General features: G+C 48.0%; 1 protein-coding gene across 1 annotated transcript in view; it reads left to right on the top strand.

The window, feature by feature from the left end:
• Positions 1–6,075, top strand: part of LOC113203445 (G-protein coupled receptor 52) — a 15,591-nt gene extending 9,516 nt beyond the window's left edge. Inside the window, exon 2 of the mRNA XM_026418152.2 lies at positions 521–6,075. Coding sequence (XP_026273937.1) covers positions 521–1,359 — 839 coding nt within the window. The 3' untranslated portion in view covers positions 1,360–6,075. The remainder of the gene's footprint in view (positions 1–520) is intronic.
• Positions 6,076–10,666: the final 4,591 nt, after the last annotated feature.

Raw genomic sequence — 10,666 nt, 5'->3', positions numbered from 1 at the left:
GCAAGAAGTTTACTTTTGCTCACGAGCGTAAAATAAAAGACGGAGAGGGTGTGGAGGGGGCATTTCTCTTGGGAGAATTAGTGCAGTAATAAGAGATCGCCCTCCCCTCCAGCCACTCCTCCCCTGTTGCTTGTCAAAGCGACCAGAGGCAGCCGAGCCGAGCCGCGCTCCGGGGGAGGAAGTCGATTCCCTGGCCTCTCAATAACATGCGGGGTAAGGGGGCCCGACCCGACCCGGCCCGCGCTGCCGAGGCCCTTTTCTTTCATTACCACGCCAACTTTGGATGAGCTAGTTAGAAGTTTTCTAATTGGCGCAAAACACGATGTTACGAGTTTTCGCAATGTTGTTGTTTCGAGATACCGCCGATGGACGGGCGTCATGAAGAAGGGGGGGGGGGGCGTCGGGCACGCTCCATCTCACGAGGGAGAGGCTTTGCTCGCGTCCACAGGAGGCGTGCGTGCGTATCAGGCCACCATTACCTCACTCCTCCCTCATAATCTCCTTTTCCCTTGTGTTGCAGGCACCCGAGACGTGATCAACATCTACCTGCTGTCGCTGGCGGTCGCCGACCTGCTCGTGGGCGTGCTCATCGTCCCCCTGTCCGTGTACCCGTCCGTGGTGCAGCAGTGGGTCTACGGCGATGTCGTGTGCCGGATGGTCGGCTACCTGGAGGTCACGCTGTGGAACATCTCCGTGTTCACCTTCATGTGGATGGCCGTGGACCGGTACCTGGCCATCCGCAAGCCGCTCCGCTATGAGACGCTGCAGACAAGGACGCGATGCCAGTGTTGGATGGTGTTCACGTGGATCTCCATGTCCATGCTGTGCTGCCCGCCCCTGCTGGGCTTCAACCCGCCCATCTTCGACCCCGATGCGTACGTCTGCATGCTCAACTGGGGCGACATGTGGGCGTACTCGGCCACGCTCGCCATCCTGGTGCTCGGCCCGAGCATGCTCACCATCGTCTACGCCTACTCCTACATCTTCACCATGTACAAGAAACTCAGAAGTGGCGTGCCTATCCACGACAAGGAGTACGCGACAGCGCTGGCCGAGGCGCTCTCCAACCCGACGCACATCATGTCCTTTGTGCTCATCCTCACCTTCTGGCTGTCGTGGACGCCTTACATCGGCGTGCGCCTCTGGGAACACTTCACGGCCTCGCGCCTGCAGGTGCCCTTCCTGCACTTTGCACTCGTGTGGCTGGGCGTGCTCAACTCGTTCTGGAAGGGCGTGATCCTGCTCACGCTCAGCCCGGACTTCAGACTGCTAGTGCGCTTCTTCTTCCTGACGGTGTGCTGCCGTGGAAACAAGGCGCGCCTCCAGGCCGAGCTCCTCAACATGGACATGGACGACTAGGAGCAGCCCTCTGGGGCCCAGGACCTCGGCCTCGACGGCGGCCTTGACGGCGACCTGCCTGACGGGTGCACGGCCGAGCCCGCGGCCGCGGGGGCCGGGGCCTCAGAGGAGCGTCTGAACCTCAGACTGCCGCCCCCGCCACGCCTCTGGCCGCCCTGGTGCGCGTGGAACGATTGGCGGGGCGGCCTCGCGTCGTGGGGGGCTCGGTCGCGCCAGGACGGCCGGCGGGCTTGCGAGGAGGAGGAGGACGTCAAGGCCCTCATCCTGCATGAGTTGTGACTGCCACCGGGACGGTGCTGCCGATCACGAGCATAGCGGACAGACGGGGGTGGGAGGGGGGACGCGCCTGGCTGGCGGTCGTTTGCTGATGAATCTGCTGAGGATGTGGTCTCTATCTGCTCGTCTTGTCTACTCTGTGTGTCTCGTCTGTCTCTCTATGTCCGTCTCCGTCCGTCTGCCGACCTGTCACTGTTGTCTTGCCTCTCCTCCACGCAGGTTCCACTGGTCTTCACCGTCAGACAGGGGTAGGGGAAGTGCGGTATGGAAACCGGCCCACAATATCCGACGGATACCGGCCGTTTGCTATTGTGGGGCTATGCATGTGTGCGATTCGACGAGTTGTGTTCGTCCCGGTAGATAAAAAGGCGTTTTGACTTATAGTTCGTAGATGTACAAATTTTTCCCTGAAGTTACTTAAGTTCAGATTAAAACTTTGTGCGTAAAGTTTCTGTTGCGTCATATTGACGCATATTGATAAGATGGCAAAAGTGTTCCTCATAAAATGATAAATGTTCAGTGTGATTTTTTTAATCTTAACGTCATTTTGCGCCGGGGTGACTGCGTGAATAGAAGTTATGTTCGTAATTAGCAGCACTAATTTTTATTCAATAATGTACTCGTCCTTTATGCACCCAATTTGTAAAGAGTTTTGTTGTTAATTAGTTAGTTTATAAGATCTATTGGTAGGCTCGAGCTTAAAGCACTGGCCTCGGCCTCGCATCGGGTTTCCTCGCCCGACAGGCTTTGTTGTTTCAAATTGTTGATTCTAAATTCATGTTGTTCAATGTTTTAGCTGTAAGTTTTTGTCCCTCAAAGACTCTTAAAGAAGACGTTGTCTCCTTTTACCCTGCGCCGACTGTGCGACTGCAGCGTACTACGTCATAAATATTAATTTAAGTCTGGCTATACACTCACACAAACACACATTTCCCCACATCACTTTCTCATCAAGGGTATACATCTCTCGCCGTGTATCCAAAACTGCGAACCATTTTTATAGATAAAACGTCAATTTCTCCATGCAAAAAAGAGAAAAGTTATCAATCTTTAGGACGGCGGTAAGCGGTAGACTAAGCTTGAGCGACTTTTCTATTTTCAAGTAATGTTTCTTATGGCCGATCTAGGCGACTTTCTTCGCCTCTCTTCTTTAACTTTCCTTATTTTTCACATTTAAGATGAGACTGTGACTCTAATGTGTGTATTATGAGAGTGCACGTGTGTGTATGTGTGTGGGTATGCCTGGTGCGTTTGTGTATGAGAAAGAAAGAAAGGGAAGAGGGAGTTATGTTTCTATGTGCATTATTCTATCCTGTTTCGTTTGCGCTAAACAGTGAGTGAATTTAGTGTTTGTCCCTGCAGTCTCTTTCCTGTTCTACATTCCGATTATTGCTCAGGTTTAATGGTGCACAAGCTGGCCTCGTGCGTTTGTTTCCATCGAAAAGGCCTCCTCTCAGTTAGGGAATGACTCCGGGGAGCAGCGCTAGGTCGACGCTCTTGTTCAATGCCTCGGTGATGAGTCCGGCAATGGAAGACAGAATAAACAAAGTGGAGTTGCTGCCTCCCCTCCCCGGCCCTAAGCTCCGTTACTTCCCTAGGCGATAGGAGAAGTTCCTTCATAGAGATTTTGTGTGATCATGGGTTTGCTATATAAATGAGTAGGAAACTGTGAAGTACCTGCACAGAAGATGTGAATAAAATTAAGTCATCTCTCATTTCTTAACTTTTTATACATTTTCCAATCGATTAAACTTGCATGCGCACTCAGGTGCTTCACGGATTTTCCATGTTTTTATTACTAGTTTTGAAGAATTTTAACATATTTCATCTTATGTAATATTTGCTATACAGACAATCATGGTATGTTCATTCATATTCTCGTCATTTCACTGGCATCCCCCTGCCGCTTTTTGTCGGGTGTCTAGTGTGAGTCAGAAAACAATGTCGCCAAAGTCCAGAAAGTCTGACTGAAATTTCACTTCTTGTATGACACTTGTGGATTAAAGACGCACCCTATCACTTATTTCTATACGGTGAATCATATCGACTCTGGCTAATCAGATCAAGATCTTCACGGCAGTGCGGGCGTGGTGGTAATTCAGTGGTCGAAGTGAGAGGAAACCATGAGATGTGACACTGTAGGCAAATTTTATGTCATGATTCTGCCTAGACACACGTGTCACCCTGACTGCTGCACAGGGTCTTTGGAATCTCCGTTTCAAGATCAGGTATGCTGCAGGCGATTCGTATAACCGTCCACGATCTGAAGGGGAAGGAGAATTTGATGTAGGAATTAGTGATACGAGTCAGTCTTTTCGGTAGTACATTGTGTAGTTAAATTCTTTACAATCACTGTGTTACCTAGTTCCTCATCCTTGCACGCGCGCTGTGACCCAATGCGCTTGCCCGTGTTTTGTCTGATAACAAGAAACATACAGTTAGTGTATTATTGTTTATTTTACGACAATCAGTGATTCGGTAAATCATTGTGTAGTGGCCATACCACGTAAAAATGTTCAACATTTATTAAGACTTGACGCAGAAAATGTTGCTCGACAAGTGGCTTTCAAGTACAGTTCCACCTTTTACGCAGCTGTTAATAATCTGGATGTATTTCTGGTTTTGTAAGACAATATTTTTCCTCTAACAGAGAGAAATGAGAGCTTCGGCAGCAAATTCCTGACTATATTGTGTTCATATGGCTCTCTAGATGATCCGAATAATGTCAATCCAATATTCCATTTCGTTTCCAATTCTTAGGACTCAAGAGTTTCCTTCGCCTCTTACTTTTATTAATTTATAGTTTTTACCCACAAAATTCTGGGTCTGCATTGGGAGAAGCAATTATTTCGTTTATTGTCTTAAGTATTTGAAAGTTTATTTTTATATGTTGGTTAAGACTTGTTAGTTATGTAGATGAACAACTGAAGGAGCGAAGTGCAATGTTTCTGAGCACAGATCGTATAATTTATGAAGAAATTGAAGGAACAGTATATGATTATTGGTGTAAAATTTGCCTGTGCCACTTCAACTGTACCACTTACACTGTTAAAAATTTATATGAAAATTTGATACGCAACACTGTGGAACACTGTGGAAAATAATCACTTACTTGCCTAATAATGACGTGGAAGCACTAGCGTAACTCACGAAACATCCGTACCGTACCACACTAGATAGTGACCAAGAGCACAAAGACGATGTACGATCGTTTTGACATCCACACGTCAACTTTTGGACTTACGAAATCTGCTGAAATTGTTCAAGTAACTAGGTACGAAATTTTTAACAGTGTAGATAGTACTGTCTCTTTCCTTGTTGGACGTTTCTTTCGTTTTCTTGGTGCCCATTTCTTCTTAAAACTATTAGTTTTTCCCCTGAAAATCTCATCTCGCTCTTGTTATTGTAGAAAAATAAAATTGTTTTAACTATACTGCAGTTGGACCGTCAAAGCTCTTCTTGATATCCTTACGCTATACGCTGCTTGAGCACATTGTGTACTGTGCCCGCTTCCTCGACGAAGGCATCCCCGCCATTTGTCCAGAGTTGCTATTAGTTTGAGAAGTTTCTTTAAACCAAAGTCTTTCTTATCTCCAACTTGACGAGTGGTGCACACAATTCAATTCTATGGCCTCTTTCCGAAAGAAGAAAAAATATACATCTCGGTCTATTAGCCCTGCTGTCAAATTATTGGATAGTTACAAGCAGCTTTCGTGACATCTAACGTCTAGTTTTTGGTCAGCACTCTGGTCTGCGCTTTTCTTTGTAATCTCTATTTTTCCACGGTTTTGTACACACCGTACAGTACGCTATTTTTTGGTGCTATTTCGCCCCTCTGTACTTTCCCTCTCGTACTACGCCAACTTACTATTTGTATTCTCACTCGGGTCGCTGTCATGTTAACGAGGAGGTATTTTCGGCTTTGCTTCTTTAACTCCTCGTTTCTTGCGCGTCTGTAGTCCTGAAAACTGTTTAAAACGTCGATGCCTTCAAACTATGTGTTCAAACTAAAATGGGGCATGTTTTGTTCCTGAATGCATGTTAATCACATCGCAGCGTTCTTGCTCCCTCTGTTGTTACTTCGGGTGATAATGTTATGGAATGCAGAATCAATAAGGTAAATATTCCCAATACTAAAAAGAATGGGTCGATCGAAAAGAGGAAATTTGCGTACCGTAAGAAAAACGGATTGTTTGTTTAGATAAATGAATTGCTACACTAATCGGTGTATAAATGCTCATGTCACGCTAATAATTTTATACGTAAATTATGGATACCGTGTAGTTCGATAGTTTTGTAATAGATTTTTTTGTAATGCGTGTGAAAACTATTTCTGAGATTACAATACTATTAAAACGTTACTGGCGTGTCTTGCATTATGTTCACGGTGTATAGTAGGGGAATAGTCGTTCGGAAAGAAATAAATCGTTATGTAGGTCATTCACTGTGAATCTTTTTTATTCTTGCCTGCCTCGAAAATGGATCGAACCAGCGGCAACGAGATCAGAACGAGCAATCGCTAGCTCGTCGTACATGGACCTACCATGGGTGCAAGGACCGAATAATAATACAAAATTAAGGGAAGAAAGGAAAAACTGAAAATGTCAGCTGTAACCTCGCGGCCACCGCCACAGTGGTGCGCGAGGTAGGGACGGTCTTGTTCCGCCCCTAGCCCGGACGGAAGCTCTGACGGCGACGGGCGGATACTCACGGCGGCGGGCGGGCGGCTTCCCTTCTGGTCGGCCTAACATGACGCCGGCACCGCGCCACGCCACCACCGAACACAACGTCGCCCACACGCGAGCCCCTCCCATCCTCCCCGAAACCGAACACACGCTATACGCTATTTCCCCCGCCCCTCCTATTCAAGCTTAATATTGTTTAAATGTACCAAACCAGAGAGCGGTATTGTATACTACCAGCGGGAATTTTCAGTCGTATTGAACGATACTTTAAATAAAAATCTCAATCAAGAATCGATCTTGAAAGCAGATGATACAAATTTATGAATAGGGCAATGTTATTATTTTTTCTCTTATTAGCTGCTATGTATTTGTTTTTGGTTGCTTTGCAATCTTGCGATTCGGTGGCGTAGTGGCGTAGAGGCGGACAATCGGGGAGGGCAGGGTGACGCCGTATTGTTAGCCAGGGAAGGAACAAGGAGCCCATCCTGCGCAGTATTGTTAGGCAGGGCAAAGCAAGGGGTCTAGCGCGACACTCTGACACCATTCCCCCAGCGCACAAAAATTAATTTCTGGTTTTGCTCTTAGTTCTCTGTCCTGCTGATCGAGAGTTATAGCTAGCTGACGCCTTAAAGTCACTTATGTATTCTTTATATTTAGTGAAAATATTTAAGGTATCATCTGCTAAAAATCATTCAATCAATCCTCCCTCGAGCCCCGCGGGGTCGCGAGAGCGCGAGAGGCTCGGTGCGGGGCGGGTCTCGGCACTGCTCGGCACCCGCACGGGTAGGCCACCCATCGTGCGGCTGTGACGCGGGGAGGGCGGTCGCTGTCGGCGGTGACGCGCGGGGCGAGGCTGGGCCGGCCACCGTGAACTTTAGACGTGGTCATTCCCCGCTGACCGTGAAGCGAGGCAACTGGCCTTAACCTTCCTCGGCGCGCCAGGCCGGGGTGCCGAAATGGCGAGCGAATGCTGGCGCTGGCCATGCTGGCTGACCCCTGACGGGCCGGCAGCTTGACGGCCGGCGAGCGGCCTATTGTCCGCGGTCGCCAGGGCGACCCCCTCCCCTCCTAGCGGCGCCCGTGGCGCCATGGTGCGATTTCCATCGAGCACCATAAACAATAAATTCCAGTCATGAAAGTTCTCAAGTAAAGTTCGGCCACTTAAATAAAAAAAAGAAACCATTTACAAGAAAAAGAAACACATATTCACACTCGACTCACGATGACCCTCCAGTACCTGTCAGACGTGAGTACCACGATGGAAGTACCAGGCACCAGGTGGTTGAGTTACCCCGCTCACTTCTGTAGTTTATGCTGCACCGCACGAACGAGTGCGGGCGGACTTGCCTATCGCCCCTGTCCTCGGCGCCTTGCGGGCCCAGCGAGTAGGCAACCCTTCCGCACTCGTGCGTGCGGTATAGCATAACTTCAGAAGTGAGCGGGGTTAATCAGCCACCTGATACAACCTGTGCCGTTCGTGCGTGATCTGCGGGTCCCCCGTGACGCGCTACTGACGACGTGTTCCAGATCTACCTGTCCTGGGTCGAACCCCTGCCCGTCGACACTTGCTTCGAAGCCAAATGTACCGTCATACTGGGTATCGCCATAGTCAGCCTGACGTAGGTATTCCGCCAAGGAGAGATTTTTTTTTTTTTTTTACACGACCGGTTCGGGTTCGCTGTTATTGTGATCGTGCAGATGCATGTGGTGCTCGGGGAAGAAGGGCAAGGGCCCTTTGCTGAGCGTGACCGTCGAGGCACGCCGTCCCACCTACAAGTTCACCCGTAGCGGCAGGACCTACGGCAAGTACGAGTAGGGTGCCCCGCCCGCCGCCACCCGCTGCCGCCCGCCGCCGCGCCCACGCACGGCTCCAGCACCCATCACCTCCATGACCCGAAATAAACTGTGAAGGGGAACGATGCCGCGTGCTCTATTTCCCATCCCCTCTCCCACCCATCATCTGATCCGCCCCAATCCTCTATTTTAAGTCACGTTATTTTTATCGATTATAGACCCTTACCAAGCAGATCGCGGTTGGGTGGACTGGGCACCGGCTGGGCACCGGCCGGCGGCCGGCACGCCCTGACAAAAGTGATGGTAACGCCAGAGCTACACTGAAAAATAAGTGTGCAACTAGCGTGCACATGCAATGGCTCAACACTACATGGCACACTTTTCAGTGTTTGATTCGATATTTGAATACTAAAAAGTGTTTAACAGTCAAGTTGAACACTTAAAAGTGTGAAACTCTGGGGTTTGCCATTTAGCTTTGAACACAGTATACTTTGAACACTTTCAAGTGTCCAAAGCTTAATGGCAAACCCCGCAGAGTGTCACTCTTCTAAGTGTATGGAGATGGAAGAGGGACAGGGGACAACTGGTACTTGTACCTACTGTAAATTCAAGATGAAAAATAGGGTTACAATTTACTAGTCGATCAACAAACGACGATCTCAGCCAGTCTGAACCCTGAGTTTGACTACCCAGCCGTCGATCGGGTCCTTTTCGCCGAACGTGTCTTCGAATACGTTTCATTTTGTATTGATTTTTATACTATCCCCAAGACTGTCTCTACCAGAGGGCAAAGTCCACCTCGCTCAATAGCACAGAGCGAGCGCTTACGTGTGAGGGTTTGTGGAGGGTTTGTTTATTTTTATATATATTTTTTTGTTGTTGTTCAGTTATGGACTTCCACATATATGCCAATAAGCCTGGGGACTGCACGGTAGCTCGATACATAATTACTGCGTTCATTGCTACGGGGACGGCCGGGTGTATGTCGGGCTGGTCTGTGGCTGGCCCGCCGCGCTGCAGCAGGACGCTAGAGTCCTGCAGGCTGGCCTGCCATGCCCATGTACAGCATCGAGGCAAGGTCCTTCCTCCTCACTCACTCGCTAGCATAAATCTGTGCGCTTCTCCCTGTACCACGTTTCTCTCTCTCTCTCTCTCTCTCTCTCTCTCTCTCACTCACTCACTCACTCACTCACTCATTCACTCGCTCTCTCTCTCTCTCTTTCTCTTCTCTCTTTAACTCCTTCTGCCACTCCACTCATTCCGGTGGCGCTGCGGTCGGGCGTCGCAGAACGAGTTGCATTTTGTGTTCTGTTGGCGGAAAATATGGTAAAGTTGTCGAGACAAAGAGCGAATCAAGCAGCATAAGAAACAGTCGCGATACAGCAGGTATGATATCCTTTTCAAGTAAAGACACGAGTACGAGCGAGGGGCATTTTACACAAAAAACGGTCCCGTTGATTCAATCGAAAGAAAATGTGGTAAAATAAATTTCTTGACTCAATGGGATTTCATTGATTTGAGGGGAAAATTCCCATAGAGTAATGCTCGCTTAAAGTTGGGGAAAATTCTATCATACTTTCCATCGGTTAATTTTCCGTTGATCGAAGGGATTCTACGTTAATTCAATGGAACCATTTTCTTGTGTGAGCGAGCGACTGATAATGAGAGAGTCAGAGACTTGTGTGTGCAGTGTGTGTGCTCCCACTCACAACCCCCATGCCGCCACACACAGGACGAGCCGAGGGGCGAAAAGAGAGAATAGCGGGGATATTGCCGCGCCCAGAGTATCGGGCGATGGTTATTGATATCGCTCTCTGATTGCTATCCCTGCAGCAGCCTGTGCAAAACAATGATGCTAATTATGACTAATAAGAATCAGTGATACGGTCTATGTCTCTGGACTCCGAAACGTTTCACCTCGTCCAGCTCAGGTGAGCGGCCATGGGACCACAAATGAAAATTGTGAGGAAAATGCGACATCATTCAAAATTTAAGAAATTCACTCGTGCCGGTTGAATAAAAACCAAGGAAATTACCGCATATTCTTTGAGGAGACTTCCTCAAAATCTGAGGAGTTTTCGCTAACTATGGGGGTTTCTCAAAGTTTTTCCTTTTTCCCTCAAAAATAAGGCATTGTTTTTACCGTGAATGTGCCGGTGTTTGAGTTTGCACTGGTAAAACAAGTGTTCACAGTTTAAACACCAACGTGTGGAAGTTATGATTTTAAACATATTACATGGTGTTTAACTCAAGTTGAACACTTGCGTGGTGTGCACATTTTAAACGTTTTGCACAGTTTAAATTCTGCACACTTGTACACACACAAATCTATTGGAACCATATGGTGTGCAGCTGCTTTACTTTTCGGTAGTGTTGAAATTTTAAACACTAATTGACGTTTAACCTAGTTAGACACCACCACAATGTGTTGAGAAAATGCACAGCACACTTGAACTCAAACACCAATTGACGAGCAACATTAAATAATTGTTTTACCAGTGTGACTTCGTAAGCACGTAAGCATACAACAGTAGAAGTTAAATCTGTGCAAA

This window comes from Frankliniella occidentalis, unplaced genomic scaffold, assembly GCF_000697945.3.
Source record: "Frankliniella occidentalis isolate FOCC.00 unplaced genomic scaffold, Focc_3.1 Scaffold14, whole genome shotgun sequence".
In the NCBI taxonomy this organism is placed as follows: domain Eukaryota; kingdom Metazoa; phylum Arthropoda; class Insecta; order Thysanoptera; family Thripidae; genus Frankliniella; species Frankliniella occidentalis.
This window is presented reverse-complemented; position numbering and strand designations above follow the sequence as displayed.